Genomic DNA, 15,289 nt, shown 5'->3' on the forward strand with positions numbered 1-15,289 from the left:
TATTAATGCCCATGATTTTGGAATTAGATGTTCGATGAGCAGGTGTCCACATACTTTTGGTCATGTAGTGTATATTTAAAAAAAAACATTTTAGCTGTTGCAGCACAACATGACCTTGTGGTTCGAGAGCATCTCTCTCAGCTGGGTATCACACTACCCTCAGTGCTGTTAGGAAATACCATCTGCTTGCTATAGCCATATCTCTCAAGAAAAGCCTGTACTGTAGGTCACTAAAATGTGGCTTATTATGGAAGTGTAGAACCCATATGAGGGTGTCAGATTTTCGGGTGATTTTCTGGTGCCGACTTCAGCCAACATGAGGCAATGTCACAGAGCTGTTTCCAACCCTATCACTCAGGATAGTATACCATGGTGCACACTGCTTTCTCAAGACATAGGACACATGAATGAACAAGCCATATAGCAATCAACTTAGTTTGGTTTATGTTGTTTTTTGACTTTATGAGGTCTATATTGGGCTGTCCTCCTGTAAGGACAGGCATGATTCACTAAGTCAATTGGTGAATAGGTAAACCCTGACTGCGGAACAGAAGGCATTATTTACAAGGCATTGTTCAAATACGTCAGGCGCCTCTTTTCATGCCCCCTCGCATCAAAGAGAAATATCAAAAGGTCACAATTGAGGCTGCTGACTATTTTCTGGCAAATATAGAGATCCGGTTGTAGGTTTGATAAACATAGAACTAACAGAATCCAATTAAAAATGCAAATATTTAACTGTGAATCGCATACATACAGATCAGATAAGAGCCCTTTCAAGACAGCACATTATAGGAAATATGAGGCAAATCAATTACACAATTTAAACTCAGTTCCCAATACAATCAAACCCATGGAAAACAAGTTGAGCACCAGGTAAAACCTTTAAAGCAAACAATGGATAATAAAGTAGTACAACTACATTTCTGTAAATTAGATAGTGCATTATGCATATCATCAGCCCAAGCGATCAAACTGGAAAACAGCTTGTTGCATTCACCTCCCCTATTTTTTTACACTCAATTATGTACCTATAGGTTTGCAAAAATCTATTTCATGCAACTCTTTGCATGACGTAAAAAATGTGCCATATTTCTTAAATACTGCATAATAATAGTATGAGCTTGATGATTTGATGGTGTCGAGGGGAGGAGACATGAGGCTGTATGGGGTACTGTAGTATAAAATGGATATTATATTCAGTCAGTGGAGGATCAGACAGACAGAGAATAGACACAGCTCTCTATCCAGCTGAGCAGATAGATCTATTATCTATTTTAAATATATATTTCTGAAGTAAAAATAGGCTTATTTGAATATAGGTTTGTCTGGTATCATTACACTCAATGGATATTTGGAAATTCCAGCTGGTAATAGTTACCCTGTATGTCCTGGTGTATACATGCCAGGGATTGTCTTTTAGTGCTGACAAGGAACACTGGGTATCCAAAGACTGGCAGGTAAGTGACATTTAAAAAATATCCATTATCTTTGGTAGAGCATGGCGCTTGCAACGCCAGGGTTGTGGGTTCGATTCCCACGGGGGGCCAGTATAAAATAAAAAATAAGTATGCACTCACTAACTGTAAGTTGCTCTGGATAAGAGCGTCTGCTAAATTACAAAAACTTACATATGCGTTCATATAATTTATCTATTAATAATTTGAACCAAAAACGTTATTACGTAGCAATAAACGTCACAATTGGAGAGAAAAAATTAACTTATCCTTTCCCCAGGATAAGCCACTGGAGAAGACGTTGGCCAGTCAAATTGCTAGTCTGATTAAGAGATCTAAAGCCCATCAGTTCTACGGGCTCATGGGCAAACGCTCAGGTAAGCACTATAGCGTTCTTTCTGTCCCAAGACTTGAAAGGGTTCTTATTACAGGATTAAGGTAGAGTAGAATACAAATTGTATGGTGTGTACTGTATCTATGTTCAGTATGTATTATATCTAATTAACAAGCAAAGCAAATATTCAAAGCAAAGCAAATATTCAAAGCAAATCGCTTGTCTTTTTAAACTCAAATACATTTGAGTGCTTATCAGGTACCTTTTACTACAGATAATCAGCCACAGCCTATTAGAGTGAATAGAAGACATAAGTATAGCACACTGGAGCAATAAAAACACCTTTTTTTTTTATATAGTGGTAGCCTGTACAGAACACTGTGGTCCACCATCCACACACTATATTTTAGATTATTCAGTATCTAAATCCTAATCAGCAAACCAACAGTATGAGCAATTTTTCTGCATTACTTTTAAAACCTGTTTTACATTTAACATGAAAAAACAATGCATCTCCTTTTAAATGAATCTTTCCTGATTTTGTCTTCAACAGGAAATAAAGGGGAGATGTTTGTTGGACTTATGGGAAGAAGAGCATCAAGTGGGGGTAAGAATAATTACACTTCAAATAAAATCAAGGTATTTTTATTAAAAATACAAAAAAGAATGACAAAAACACAGCACAGAGAAGTAACACCTAAGGTTTAAACAAAACAGGTACCGACAATTCCAGTCGTGCGTCATGAACAAATGCTCTTTTGTTGCTGCAGAATCGTTCACGAAAATTATTCCAGATGCTACAAGCACTGCGATCGATATTGCCGAGGGATCACACACACAACCAGGTATTTCTTATATATTGATGTTATGGTTAAAACCTGAGAGCACTTTGTAACATTGTAATGTGGTTTGCACAGTAAAACTTGTATTACATTTTACATTTTTAAATGTAAAATATATATGTAAAACTTGTCTTTATGTTGACTAAATGCAAACCAAACATTTTAACGTGTATTATGTGCTATTTGTATTTCTTCATTTGGCAGATTGACAAGAGGCATGGGACCAAATCCCGTATTACTAAAGCTAGAAAAAAATATTCAGATTTGAATGTTTACATGATCTATACAATTTTGATATCAACGCATAAAAAAAAAAGAAACAACAGTATCTCATACTTGTAAGAAAAAAAGCTATGTCTTTAAGGTATCAAAGTTCATGCCGATGATTATGGTATATTCTATCCCAAAAAATGCACTTGTCTCTGCAAACAACTGCCACTGTGTTGAATGAAATAAAAGAAAAAGCCAGGAATGCTGCAGCAGGTCAGAAGTATGTATTTTTTTTGTGGACAAAGCAAAACATTCATTATGCGGTCCACTAGAGTCGGAGCTTTCGGTACAAAGCTCCGACGGTGGTGTAAATACATTCGTAGCTTATCTTTATTTAGGTGGATTGTTTAAAACAAAAGTCATCAACTGAAATTCTCTAACTTTCATTGTTTAACAATATTTAAGCCAAGAATTGATTGAATGGTGACGAATTACTAAAATATAAATACGAGTCGAAATGTAAAACAGGGGAAGAGAGTTCCTCCAGACACAAGAAAAACCTAGCAAAGGGCAGCTATACAGGGTGGATGGAGTGATAGAAGAAAGAAGACTGTGGTATTGATAGCTGATAGGACTCCTATCCTGGCAGGAGTGATAGAAGAAAGAAGACTGTGGTATTGATAGCTGATAGGACTCCTATCCTGGCAGGAGTGATAGAAGAAAGAAGACTGTGGTATTGATAGCTGATAGGACCCCTATCCTGGCAGGAGTGATAGAAGAAAGAAGAGTTTATTAGGTGGCTCACTTGTGAGCCTTTAGCCTATGTCCCTTTGGGCGGGGTCCATTTTAACGAACTGGGGTCAATGGTTTTGTTGTTGCTGCCTCTTTTCGTCTCCTTGGCTTTCCACTCATCGATCAGGTCCTGTAAGGGGGAGTTCAAATCATTTATTGGCCTTTTACAGGAATTGGCCTCAGATTCAAGAGCACTGAGTCAAAGACGACATTAAATCATCAACATTTACAGACCCACATAACATAGATGACAACCACATAAAACAGATAGAAAGGGTTACATACGCACAAACTACAGCAAACACATGATAAATACAGTGCAAAGGATAGCTCAAATGTCCACAGGACTTCTCCTTCCCAGGTTTAAAGTGCCTAGTCTAGTGCATGTTGAGCAGTTTGATGCACCTAGGGACAACTTACTTAAGAGAAGAGAATCGTAGGGTCTTAACTGACAAACTGAGCCGAATGGGATGTTGTCATGTCGCACGCACGCACGAACAAATTGAAATGCTCAAAAAAATATGTATAACCATGGTAGCAATTGAAAGGGAACAAAGGTGAGGACAGTTCAAACATTACACTGTTGATTTTATATGCATTTTACCTTTACTGTACTTTTTGCAATCATTTGTCGATAACGAAATCTGGAAATAGTTAAATAATATAACAAGAATATTCATGCCAAAATTTGTGGGAGATACAACATGACAAGACAAAAAATACAAGGGTTTGAGAGAAATGTCTAACTGGTGTCTCCAAATGGCCACACACACCTCTCCAACGTGTGTGCAGTAATATCAATACACTTTTATGTCTCAAATATTTTTGATTTCAATTTTTTTGATCTCCTGGTTGTGCCTTTGGAGGAACTGAAGCAAGCACATTTGTAACGGGTGGTGGTCCCGTTTAAAACATCTGTAATTTGAAAGCTATACATCGCTGTGAAGCGGAGACGCATATGTAATTTATAGTATGTTGCTGTAGCCACAGCGTTCCAATTTAAACACTTATCAGTGACCAAATCACCCATTTGGATCCCATATATGGGATCAGTGTGCAAAGGATTAACCAATGTTGATATTGTCATGACACACACACCTTCTTCGTGAAGGGGTCACATACAGTACCTGTCTCTTCAAGACGAGGTGCTTTCCCTTCCAGTACTTGAGCATCTGCAGGGACTGCAGGGTGCTGACAATGTCCACTGGGTTCACGGCTGTCTCCTGGCTGATCTCTGAACAAACACAAACATAACACACATTCAAAAAAGAGAATCCTGCCAAGAGTGTTCCATTTCATATGCTATTCCTAACCATTCAAATGCTTGGTAGAAAATCTGCTAATGTTTTCAAATGAAATTTAGGCTAACTTGAAGCCACATAATTAACAACATTAAATCATCAACATTTACAGACAACATGACATCAACCACATAAAACAGATAAGGCTACATACACACAAGTTACAGCAAATACTTGCTAAAAACTGGGCAAAATAAAGGGTAGTCTTCCCAGGTTTAAAGTGCTTATTGCATGTTAAGCAGTTGGATGCGCCTAGAGACAAATTAGTTATGAGGAGAATTGGCCTATATGGACAGGCCCAAATTATAATGTTTGTAACAGAATAAATATGAGAAGGATATGCATAACCATAGTAGCAATTGAAAGGGAACACTTTGGAGATTACGTATGTGCGTGAGTGTGTGTAACCTGAACAAGCTACATAATTTGACAGCGTCATTTTCAACCCTCACCTTTGACCCTAAACTAATTGTAGATTCTTTCCAAATCCTCTCAGCACAGTAAAGTGTGGCATTAAGGACACCATTTTTTTGTGCAAAAATTAAGTTCTATGTAAAGTCCTCTCTGTCACCTTTGATGGAGATCTCCTTGCCCTGGAAGTTGTACATGTAGCGCAGCAGCACTTCCTTCCAGTAGCTGCGGTAGCTGATGAGGCCCAGGTCCGAGAGGGGCCGCTCCGGGGAGCCCACCTTCTCCTCCACCTTGGACAGCAGGTAACCTACAGAAAGGGGATAGGGCAGGCAGGGTGGTCAATAGCAGTTCTAATAAACAATGAGATGGACTGCACTAAAATAGCAATGAGACCTGGTGGAGAAAAGCAAAACCTCAAAATTAACTGTAGTTTTGTTCTACTGCAATAGCCACTAGGGCTGGGCGTTATACCAAATTCATTTGATGAAATCGAATTGATGTTTAAGCGCGAAATTGAAAATGCACCTTCCCAATCATACACCAAGCATAAAAAGACGCATTTATATAAGGAATTGGCAACTCATTCTCATTCTGAGAAATGAGCATCTTCTTATCCAGGTAGGCCACTTGATTTCAATATCTAATCAAAGTGGACAGGCTAGCATGCTGTTCAAACAGTTGGAGACGGACAGGGTGTGTTCATAGCAGTTCAACTGTTCTACCTTGTTAGCTAGCTAATAGATCCAAGTTGGCTAGACTTGAAATATAAAGATTAGCTGACTACTCACTAGCACGTGGGCTCGTGCTTGAGAGATTGTTTGTGAGACCTGTAATGCCCGCTAATCTTTATATATAAAATCTAGCCAACTTGGGTCTATTAGCTAGCTAACAAGGTAGACAGTTATGACACACCCTGTCCGTCTTCAAGATTTTCTATAATGCCTGCTACAAGAAGTTGGTCATTATTAGTGGGGAATTTGGGGATGTACATTTGTAAGAAAACTGGCATTTTCATAGACATACTTGAAAGCCAGATCAGTAATTATTGCAAAAAAGCAGGTTCAACTATTTTGATAAAATAATTAAACAATTAGTGGGTCTTATGGTTGTGGAAAGCTTATATTGAGCCTAGGTTTAATTTTAGATTATTGCTGACTGTTTGAAAAGCAGTGTATTTTACCTTTAAATTGTAAAACAAAGCTTATTTTAGGATTTTAAAAATAATTTGTGTATATATATCGTGAATCGCCCATAAGTAATAATAAATAATAATAATAATAATAATAATAAAATAAAAATTACAAATCTGACTTTTAGGCCATATCACCCAGCCCTAATAGCCACATAATGTAAACACAAAGAACTTGCTTTCAGGGCATATTAAAGCGGCAGAATTCTGTGTCAGCCCTTTCAGTGTTGACTGTGTATTTAATCACCAATACCCTGTGTTTTCATTCCTGGGGGTTTAATAAAATAATCTGCATCTGGAACTTCCACCTGGCTGTAGTTGCAATGAACAACCTTGCACTAATAAGAGAGAACAGGGGTAAAAAATTGCCTATAGCGACTTACTGAAGTCGATCAGCATCTTCCCATAGCCCTGTCTCATGTACTGGGGCATTGTCAGGATGCAAGAGACGTTGTAGTTGAGGAAAGAGTTCTTTTCCTGTAAGAACACAGAATATGTGTATGAGTCTCATCTTTAAAGCTAAAGTAATGACAGAGAATTCCGTAATAAAAAACAAAGCGCTATCATAAACCGTATCAAAACGTTATGGGAGACAGATTTGATTTATTAGGATCCCCATAAGCCGACGCCAATGGCAACAGCTAGTCTTACTGGGGTCCGACACATAACATAAAAAACATTACAGACAAAATACTTTACAATTGACATACATTTAAAAACATTTAAATGTAGCGTGCGTATGTGCATCTATTCAGTTACACATACATGTCAGTACATTTACACAACAAGTAGGTCACATGTGGGAGAGGCATTGTGCCGTGAGCTGTAGCTTTATTTGTTTTTTTAAACCAGGTTTGCTGTTCACATGCTCTATATGAGATGGAAGGGAGTTCCATGCACTCATGGCTCTGTATAGTACTGTATGTTTACTTCAACTTGTTCTGGACCTGGTGAGTGTGAAAAGAACCCTGGTAGCATGCCTGGTGGGGTAAGTGTGTGTCAGTGCTGTATGTAAGTTGACTATGAAAACAATTTGGAATTTCCAACACATTAATGTTTCTTATAAAAAACAAGAAGTGATGCAGTCAGTATTTTCTCAACTCTTAGCCAAGAGACTGGCATGCATAGTATTCATATTAGCCCTCTGATTACAATGAAGAGCAAGACATGCCGCTCTGTTCTGGGCCAGCTGCAGCTTAACTAGGTCTTTCTTTGCAGCACTTGACCATATGACTGGACAGTAATCAGGATAAGATAAAACTAGAGCCTGCAGGACTTGCTTTGTAGAGTGTGGTTTCAAAAAAGCAGAGCATCTCTTTATTACGGACCTCTCCCCATCTTTACAACCATTGAATCTGTATGTTTTGAACATGACAGTTTACAATCCAAGGAAACACCAAGTAATTTAGTCTCCTCAACTTGTTCAACAGCCACACCATCCATTACCAGATTCAGCTGAGGTCTAGAACTTAGGGACTGATTTGTACCAAATACACTGCTCTTAGTTTTAGAGATGTTACTGGTCACCCATTCCAAAACTGACTGCACTCTTTGCTAAGGGTTTCAGTGACTTCATTAGCTGTGGTTGCTGATGCGTATTTGGTTGAATCATCAGCATACATGGACACACATGCTTCGTTTAATGCCAGTGGCAGGTCATTGGTAAAAAATAGAAAAGAGTAGAGGGCCTAGAGAGCTGCCCTGTGGTACACCACACTTTACATGTTTGACATTAGTGAAGCTTCCATAAAAAAAAAACTCTGAGTTCTATTAGATAGATAGCTCCGAATCCACAATATGGCAGAGGTTGAATGGCCATAAAACATACGTTCTCAACAACAGGTTATGGTCAATAATATCAAAGGCTGCACTGAAATCTAACAGTACAGCTCCCACAGTTTGCTAAGAGCTGGCAGCAAGCTGATAGGTCTATTAGAACCAGTAAAGGCCGCTTTATCACTCTTGGGTAGCGGAATGCCTTTGGCTTCCCTCCAGGCCTGAGGACAAACACTTTCCTCTCGGCTCATATTAAAGACATGACAGATAGGAGTGGCTATAGAGTCAGCCACCATCCTCAGTAGCTTTCCATCTAAGTTGTCAATGCCAGGAGGTTTGTCATTATTGATCGATAACAATAATTTGAATTAGTCTTTCTGCCCATAATTTAATTTAAAGTACTTTTTTTCCATCATTCTTTATATCATTGATCTTGGCTTCATAATACAGTCTCTTCTTATTTTGTTGAGTTTAGTCACATCATTTCTCAATTTGCAGTAAGTCAGATGTGCAGCCAGACTCATTAGCCACTCCTTTTGCCCCATCTCTTTCAACCATACAGTTTTTCAATTCCTCATCAATCCATGGAGCCTTAACAGTTCTAACAGTCCATTTCTAAACAGGTGCATGTTCATCAATAATTGGAAGAAGCAATTTCATAAAATATTTTTTACATCATCCACATGAGTCACAGCAAAATATTTTGTATGATCTCTTATACACTATTTTAGGCCCAGCTTTTGGAAATGTGGCTTTCCTGGATATAGCCACTATATTGTGATCACTGCATCCAATGGGTATGGATACCGCTTTAGAACAAAGTTCTACAGTATTAGTAAAAATGTGATCAATACATGTGAATGATCTTGTTCCTGTAGTGTTTGTAAACACCCTGGTAGGTTGATTAATAACCTGAACCAGATTACAGGCACTGGTTACAGTGAGAAGCTTCCTCTTGAGCAGTTAGCATGATGAAAACCAGTCAATATTCAGGTCCCCAAGAAAGTAGACCTCTCTGTTTACATCACATACACTATCACGCATTTCACACACATTATTTAGAAACTGACTGTTAGCACTTGTTGGCCTATAGCAACACCCCAAAATAATAGGCTTTAGATGAGGCAGGTGAACCTGCAACCACAACACTTCAATAACACTTGAAATGACATCTTCTCTAAGCATTACAGGGATACAGCTCTGAATATATACAGGCAACCACTACCAATGTGGAAGGAGTACAGTGGGTGGGTCCCTTGGTCTTTTTTTCTTTTTTTACCTTAGAGAAGTATCCCACCAGATGGCAGCCTGTGTTGTCTGCCTCAGTCATGACGTAGAACAGAAAGGGTTCCACGTCGTAGTACAGCGTCTTGTGATCCAGGAAGAGCTTGGCGAGTAGACACAGGTTCTGGCAGTAGATCTGGAAAAGGAAACCACACCATTTAAATTCCCCAAAGGCCTCGCCAGAGATAATGCAGCTTGTTTTATAGGAGTGCCAGGCATCCCTGTGGTTAGGTACCATAGGCTGAAATGTGAGACATGACAAAACATTTTTTAACCATGATTATGTATTTGCTCTTTAGACCAATATACATATTTTGAGAAAAAAACTGACAGAAAGTAAAGTATGAGTCCAGGGTTAGAGAAAATGAATAGGCCCCTCACCTTGTTCTTCTTGCCGTCCACCTCAAAGACAGAGATGGCTCCCTTCCTGTAGACCTCATCTCCGGGTGGATGCTTCCACACACACTTGGCCTAACAAACACACAGGGAGACAACACTATTGATTTGCTCATTCAAACCCAATTAAAGGCCCCCTCACCCAGTCTGATATTTACAACCTTATAATAATTTAAATCAATGACACACAGGAGTGATGTATACTGAACAAAAATATAAATGCAACATGTAAATAAAGTGTTGGTCCCATGTTTCATGAGCTGAAATAACAGTTCCCAGAAATGTTCCATACGCACAAAGCTTCTCTAAAATGTTGTGCACAAATTTGTTTGCATCCCCGATTAAACAGAATGATCATTACACAGTTGCACCTTGTGCTAGGGTCAATAAAATACCAATAAAAGGCAGTTTTGTCACACAACACAATGTCACAGATGTCTCAAGTTTTGAGGGTGCGTGCAATTGGCATGCTGACTGCAGGAATGTCCACCAGAGCTGTTGCCAGATAATTCAATGTTCATTTCTCTACCATAAGTAGGTCCAACCGGCCTCATAACCGCAGATCACGTGTAACCACGCCAGCCCAGGACCTCCACATCCGGCTTCTTCAACTGCGGGATCGTCTGAGACCAGCCACCCGGACAGCTGAAGAAACTGAGGAGTATTTCTGTCTGTAATAAAACCCTTTTGTTGGGAAAAACTCATTCTGATTGGCTGGGCCTTGCTCCCCAGTGGGTGGGCCTATGCCCTCCAAGGCCCACCTATGGCGGCGCCCCTGCCCAGTAATGTGAAATCCATAGATTAGGGCCTAATACATTTATTTAAATTGACTGATTTCTTTATATGAACTGTAACTCAGTAAAATCGTTTTTTATTTTTGTTCAGTATATGTAGGAAAATGATGGGGGAAAATTATCTTTGATATGCCGATGGAAACACCGCGAAAGCAACGCTACTGCCACCTTCTGGCCTGGAGTATTTTAACCAGCCTGACCGCCGATGTACAGCGCTACAGTGCCTTCAGAAAGTATTCACACCCCTTTACTTTTTCCAGATTTTGTTGTGTTACAAAGTGGGATTAAAATGCATGTCCTTTTTTGTCAACGATCTACACAAAATACTCTGTAATATCAAAGTGGAAGTCAAATTCTTACATTTGTAAAAAATCTATAATAAATAAAACACTAATATATCTTGATTAGATAAGTAGTCAATACATGTTAGAATCATCTTTGGCAGCAATTACAGCTTTGAGTCTTTCTGGGTAAGTCTAAGAGCTTTCCTCCTCTGGATTGTGCATCATTTGCCCATTATTCTTTTCAAAATTCTTCAAGCTCTGTCAAATTGGTTGTTGATAATTGCTAAACAACTATTTTCTGGTCTTGGCATAGATTTTGAAGCAGATTTAAGTCAAAATTGTAACTCTGCCACTCAGGAACATTCACTATCTTCTTGTTAAGCAACTCCAGTGTAGATTTGGCCTTGTGTTTTAGGTTATTGTCCTGCTGAAAGGTGAATTAATCTCCCAGTGTCTGGTGGAAAGCAGACTGAACCAGGTTTTCCTCTAGGATTTTGCCTGTGTTTAGCTCCATTCCATTTCCTTTTTATCGTGAAAAACTCCCCAGTCCTTAACGATTACAAGCTTACCCATAACATGATGCAGCCACCACTATTGCTTGAAAATATGGAGAGTGGTACTCAGTAATGTGTTGTATTGCATTTGCCTCTAACATAACACTTTGTTTTCAGGACAAAAAGTTAATTGCTTTGCCAAATTTTTGCAGTATTACTTTAGTGCTTTGTTACAAACAGGAAGCATGTTTTGGAATATTTGTATTCTGTACAGGCTTCCTTCTTTTCACGCTGTCAATTAGGTTAGTATTGTGGAGTAACTACAATGTTGTTGAGACATTCTCAGTTTTCTCATATCACAACCATTAAACTCTGTCACCATTGTTAAAATCCCTGAGCGGTTTCCTTCCTCTCCAGTAACTGAGTTAGGAAGGACACCTGTATCCTTGTAGTGACTGGGTGTATTGATACACCATCCAAAGTGTAAATAATAACTTCACCATGCTCAAAGGGTATTCAACGTCTGCTTTTTTTTATTTTATAGGTGCCCTTCTTTGCGAGGCATTGGAAAAAACCTCCCTGGTCTTTGTGGTTGAATCTGTGTTTGAAATTCAATGCTCGACTGAGGGACGTTACAGATTTATTGCACACAGAGTGAGTCCACGCAACTTATTGTGTAACTTATTAAGCACATTTTTACTCCTGAACTTATTTAGGCTTGCCATAACAAAGGGGTTGAATACTTATTGACACAAGACATTTCAGCTTTTAATTTTTTATTAATTTGCCTAGCAACCGCCCGACTATATGTGATAAAGTGAAAAGCTCAGGCCCGCACCCGACCCTAACCCGTAAATAGAGAAAATGCGCTGTACAGTCAGAGATGCTGGAGCTATTTTTTGACAGGGGGTGCGGGATTTTTATGATTATTTATTTAGATAGGCCTATGTTTCTGCTTATAATTTTCAACATTTTGGTAGGCTATTTGATAAACTTGTCTATAATTAGATACATGCAGCTTCCCTTCTGTCATTACTTGTTGCCCTGCATCAATAAAATGAATTATTCAATCTAGTTGACATCGGTAAAGTTCTCTTTTATCGCTGCTTCTCTCACGCAGCAAATAGGTTTAGAGACCAAGGAGAAAATGCAATAACAACAAAAAGAAGTGGAAAGATTCTCCATGCGACATTTTCAAATGACATCAGCAGACCTGCCAACCTTGAATATTTTTGATGAGTACCACTTCAGTGCAGTGGCGGCACCACAGGACCCCACGACGGCGCACTTGCGACACCCACACTGCTCAAAGCATAGGCAATGCACCTTTTTTAGCCTAATAATGATGTTGGCAGAAGACTCTCAGTAGGAATGGTAGGCTACAGACTGTTATGGGTACTTGGTAATTAGCTGTTCTTCAGCAGCAAACAATAAATATGTTTAGATGTACAATCAGGGCTCTCCCTAGGATTTTCTGACAAGGTGGTGCTGATGTAGGCTTAAGGTTGGGTAGGGGGAGGGCAGGAGGGGTCAGTCAACTTCCCCCTCAGGAAATTGGAGCATTTTTCATTTTTTTAAAGCCTGTAACTGCCATTTCTTAAATTCTATCAAATAATTTAGCCAACACAGAAGCTTTTTTTATATTTTTTATCCTAAATTAAATTGAGGTGGTCTCAATTACACATTTTTCTAGGTAAAATTTAGGGGTAATGATTATTCTAATTAATAGGTGTCAATATGTAGATAGTCTAGTGAAAATGTAAACTGACATAAAACATTTTTTTATGAATAATTCAATTACTGGATGCAATGTAGTAGTCTAGTTTACTGTAGGCTATTTAGAATATTATGAAACAACTGAACTACGCCTATATGTTCCAGATTTCCATCCCTATCCCTTGTTCCAGATTTCCATCCCTGACCTAATCCATCAAGTTAGGTCTGACTACTAGGCTACCATTCATTCAACATGCCTCGTCATTGGTGAACTGGCTATTATCACATCATTAGCAATCTACTGTTGACATACAGCTATATCAAGAGGACAGATCAACTGATTAATTAACATAGGCCTACTAATCTTTCACAGTCTAACATAACTTACTGTGAAGGTCGTATTAGCGGAACAGTCTGTTTCCATCCAGGCAGCGATGCACACTGAACTACCACAACACTGCACGTTTTCTTGCTTGTCATGCGCTCGCGCCTCCTACGGTTGCGGAGATTGAAGCATGTGCGGGCAAGAAAGTGCTTTCGCTTCGTTGACTAAACGCTGTAGCTAACTACCTTCTTCGTAATGACACCTTGGCTTAGGAGCTAACTCTGAAATAGTGGTTGTGCTTGACTAACACATACAATTTCAGAAAATGTATTTCGCAAACAGTTCGTTCTCCATTTCCCTACCCTTTTTTCTCACACATCAGTGATATCAATGGACGAAGTGGAGGGCTGCCATCCAGCTCGAGGGAGGAAAATAGTCAGAGATGGCACCACAAATCCAAGAGTGATGTGGCAAAACAAATATTCTGGGGCGCGTAGTTTTTCCTGATCTGATAACCTACCCAGGTAAAACCCCGGACCTTATACGGTATGATGTGATTAATCTGTTGTAAAAAGGTTTAATATGGGCTATGATGGGACTAGAGTTTTTCCTAATCAGGTCATATGTTGTTGTTTTTTACTCCTGGCCTTGAGGAGGATGGTGCCCAGGACCGAGTTTGGGGAACCCTTGGCTAGACTATGCAGCAGCTGTTGTTAGTAGCCTACAATTGATCAGACTGAAAAATCGTCTCGTTTCCATGCAATACAGCATGTCAGATCGCTAATGTTTAGGTGTATAGGCGTCTACATTTATGTACGAGTTTTTGCTTGTGTCTGTCGGGAATTATGTGTTATCCGCTTGCTAAATAAATACCAGAGGAAAGTGGAGAGCGCACTTTGTGTGTTTTGCCACGCCCGCGCGACCTGCGATTTCTGTGAATCTGATTGGTCAAGACACGCAAAGAGTGCAGTTACATGCACACAATAATACGATTATTGTGGATAGTCAGATTAATATAATAGTTCGATTAAAACGTTTACATGCTTTGCAAGAAGAACGATTTCCCTAATAATCCGTTTACATGGACACATCTGAAATCAGGCTACCTGATGGCACTCTGAAAATGCAGAAAATCGCCAATCAAAATAAACATTCTACCACAGTGAACATGTTATTTTTTATTCAGATTTCGGACATAAAGTTTGTATACGAAAACTACTTCTAAGACGCATACATTCAGTTGTTCCAAACACACTTCATCCGCGCTAAACAGGGAGGCTCGCTGGGCTGGTGCTAGCACATGCTCAGATCAAATACACTGCTGGACGCCGATTAAGGTGTTTACATGTCCTAATAATTTGAAAGATTGCTCAGAAAACCAGGTGTTTTAATCGGCGTATTCTTACTTCGATTTTGACCTTATGCCGATTAAGATAAGCAGAGTAAGGTGATTATATGATTATTGCATAATCTGCCTACTGCCATAATCAGTTTAATATTTAATTACATTTTACATTTTAGTCATTTAGCAGACGCTCTTATCCAGAGCGATTTACAGTTAGTGAGTGCATACATTTTCATACTGGCCCCCCGTGGGAAACGAACCCACAACCCTGGCGTTGCAAGCGCCATGCTCTACCAACTGAGCTACATCCCTGCCGGCCATTCCCTCCCCTACCCTGGA

The 15,289-nt window shown here is 39.2% G+C and overlaps 1 protein-coding gene across 2 annotated transcripts in view; it reads right to left on the bottom strand.

Annotated features, from left to right (window-relative positions):
* Positions 1-2,420: 2,420 nt before the first annotated feature.
* The window catches only part of LOC311101017 (histone acetyltransferase KAT7-like), a 29,124-nt gene continuing 16,255 nt past the window's right edge, over positions 2,421-15,289 (bottom strand). For both annotated transcript variants that reach the window (XM_084142024.1, XM_084142025.1), the window contains exons 9-14: positions 9,978-10,067; positions 9,592-9,732; positions 6,920-7,013; positions 5,508-5,654; positions 4,763-4,869; positions 2,421-3,765 (exon numbers count right to left, since the gene is read on the bottom strand). In XM_084142024.1, coding sequence (XP_083998150.1) covers positions 3,664-3,765; positions 4,763-4,869; positions 5,508-5,654; positions 6,920-7,013; positions 9,592-9,732; positions 9,978-10,067 — 681 coding nt within the window. In that variant the 3' untranslated portion in view covers positions 2,421-3,663. The remainder of the gene's footprint in view (positions 3,766-4,762; positions 4,870-5,507; positions 5,655-6,919; positions 7,014-9,591; positions 9,733-9,977; positions 10,068-15,289) is intronic.

The sequence above is a fragment of the Coregonus lavaretus genome, assembly GCF_964263955.1.
Source record: "Coregonus lavaretus genome assembly, chromosome: 25".
Lineage (NCBI taxonomy): Eukaryota > Metazoa > Chordata > Actinopteri > Salmoniformes > Salmonidae > Coregonus > Coregonus lavaretus.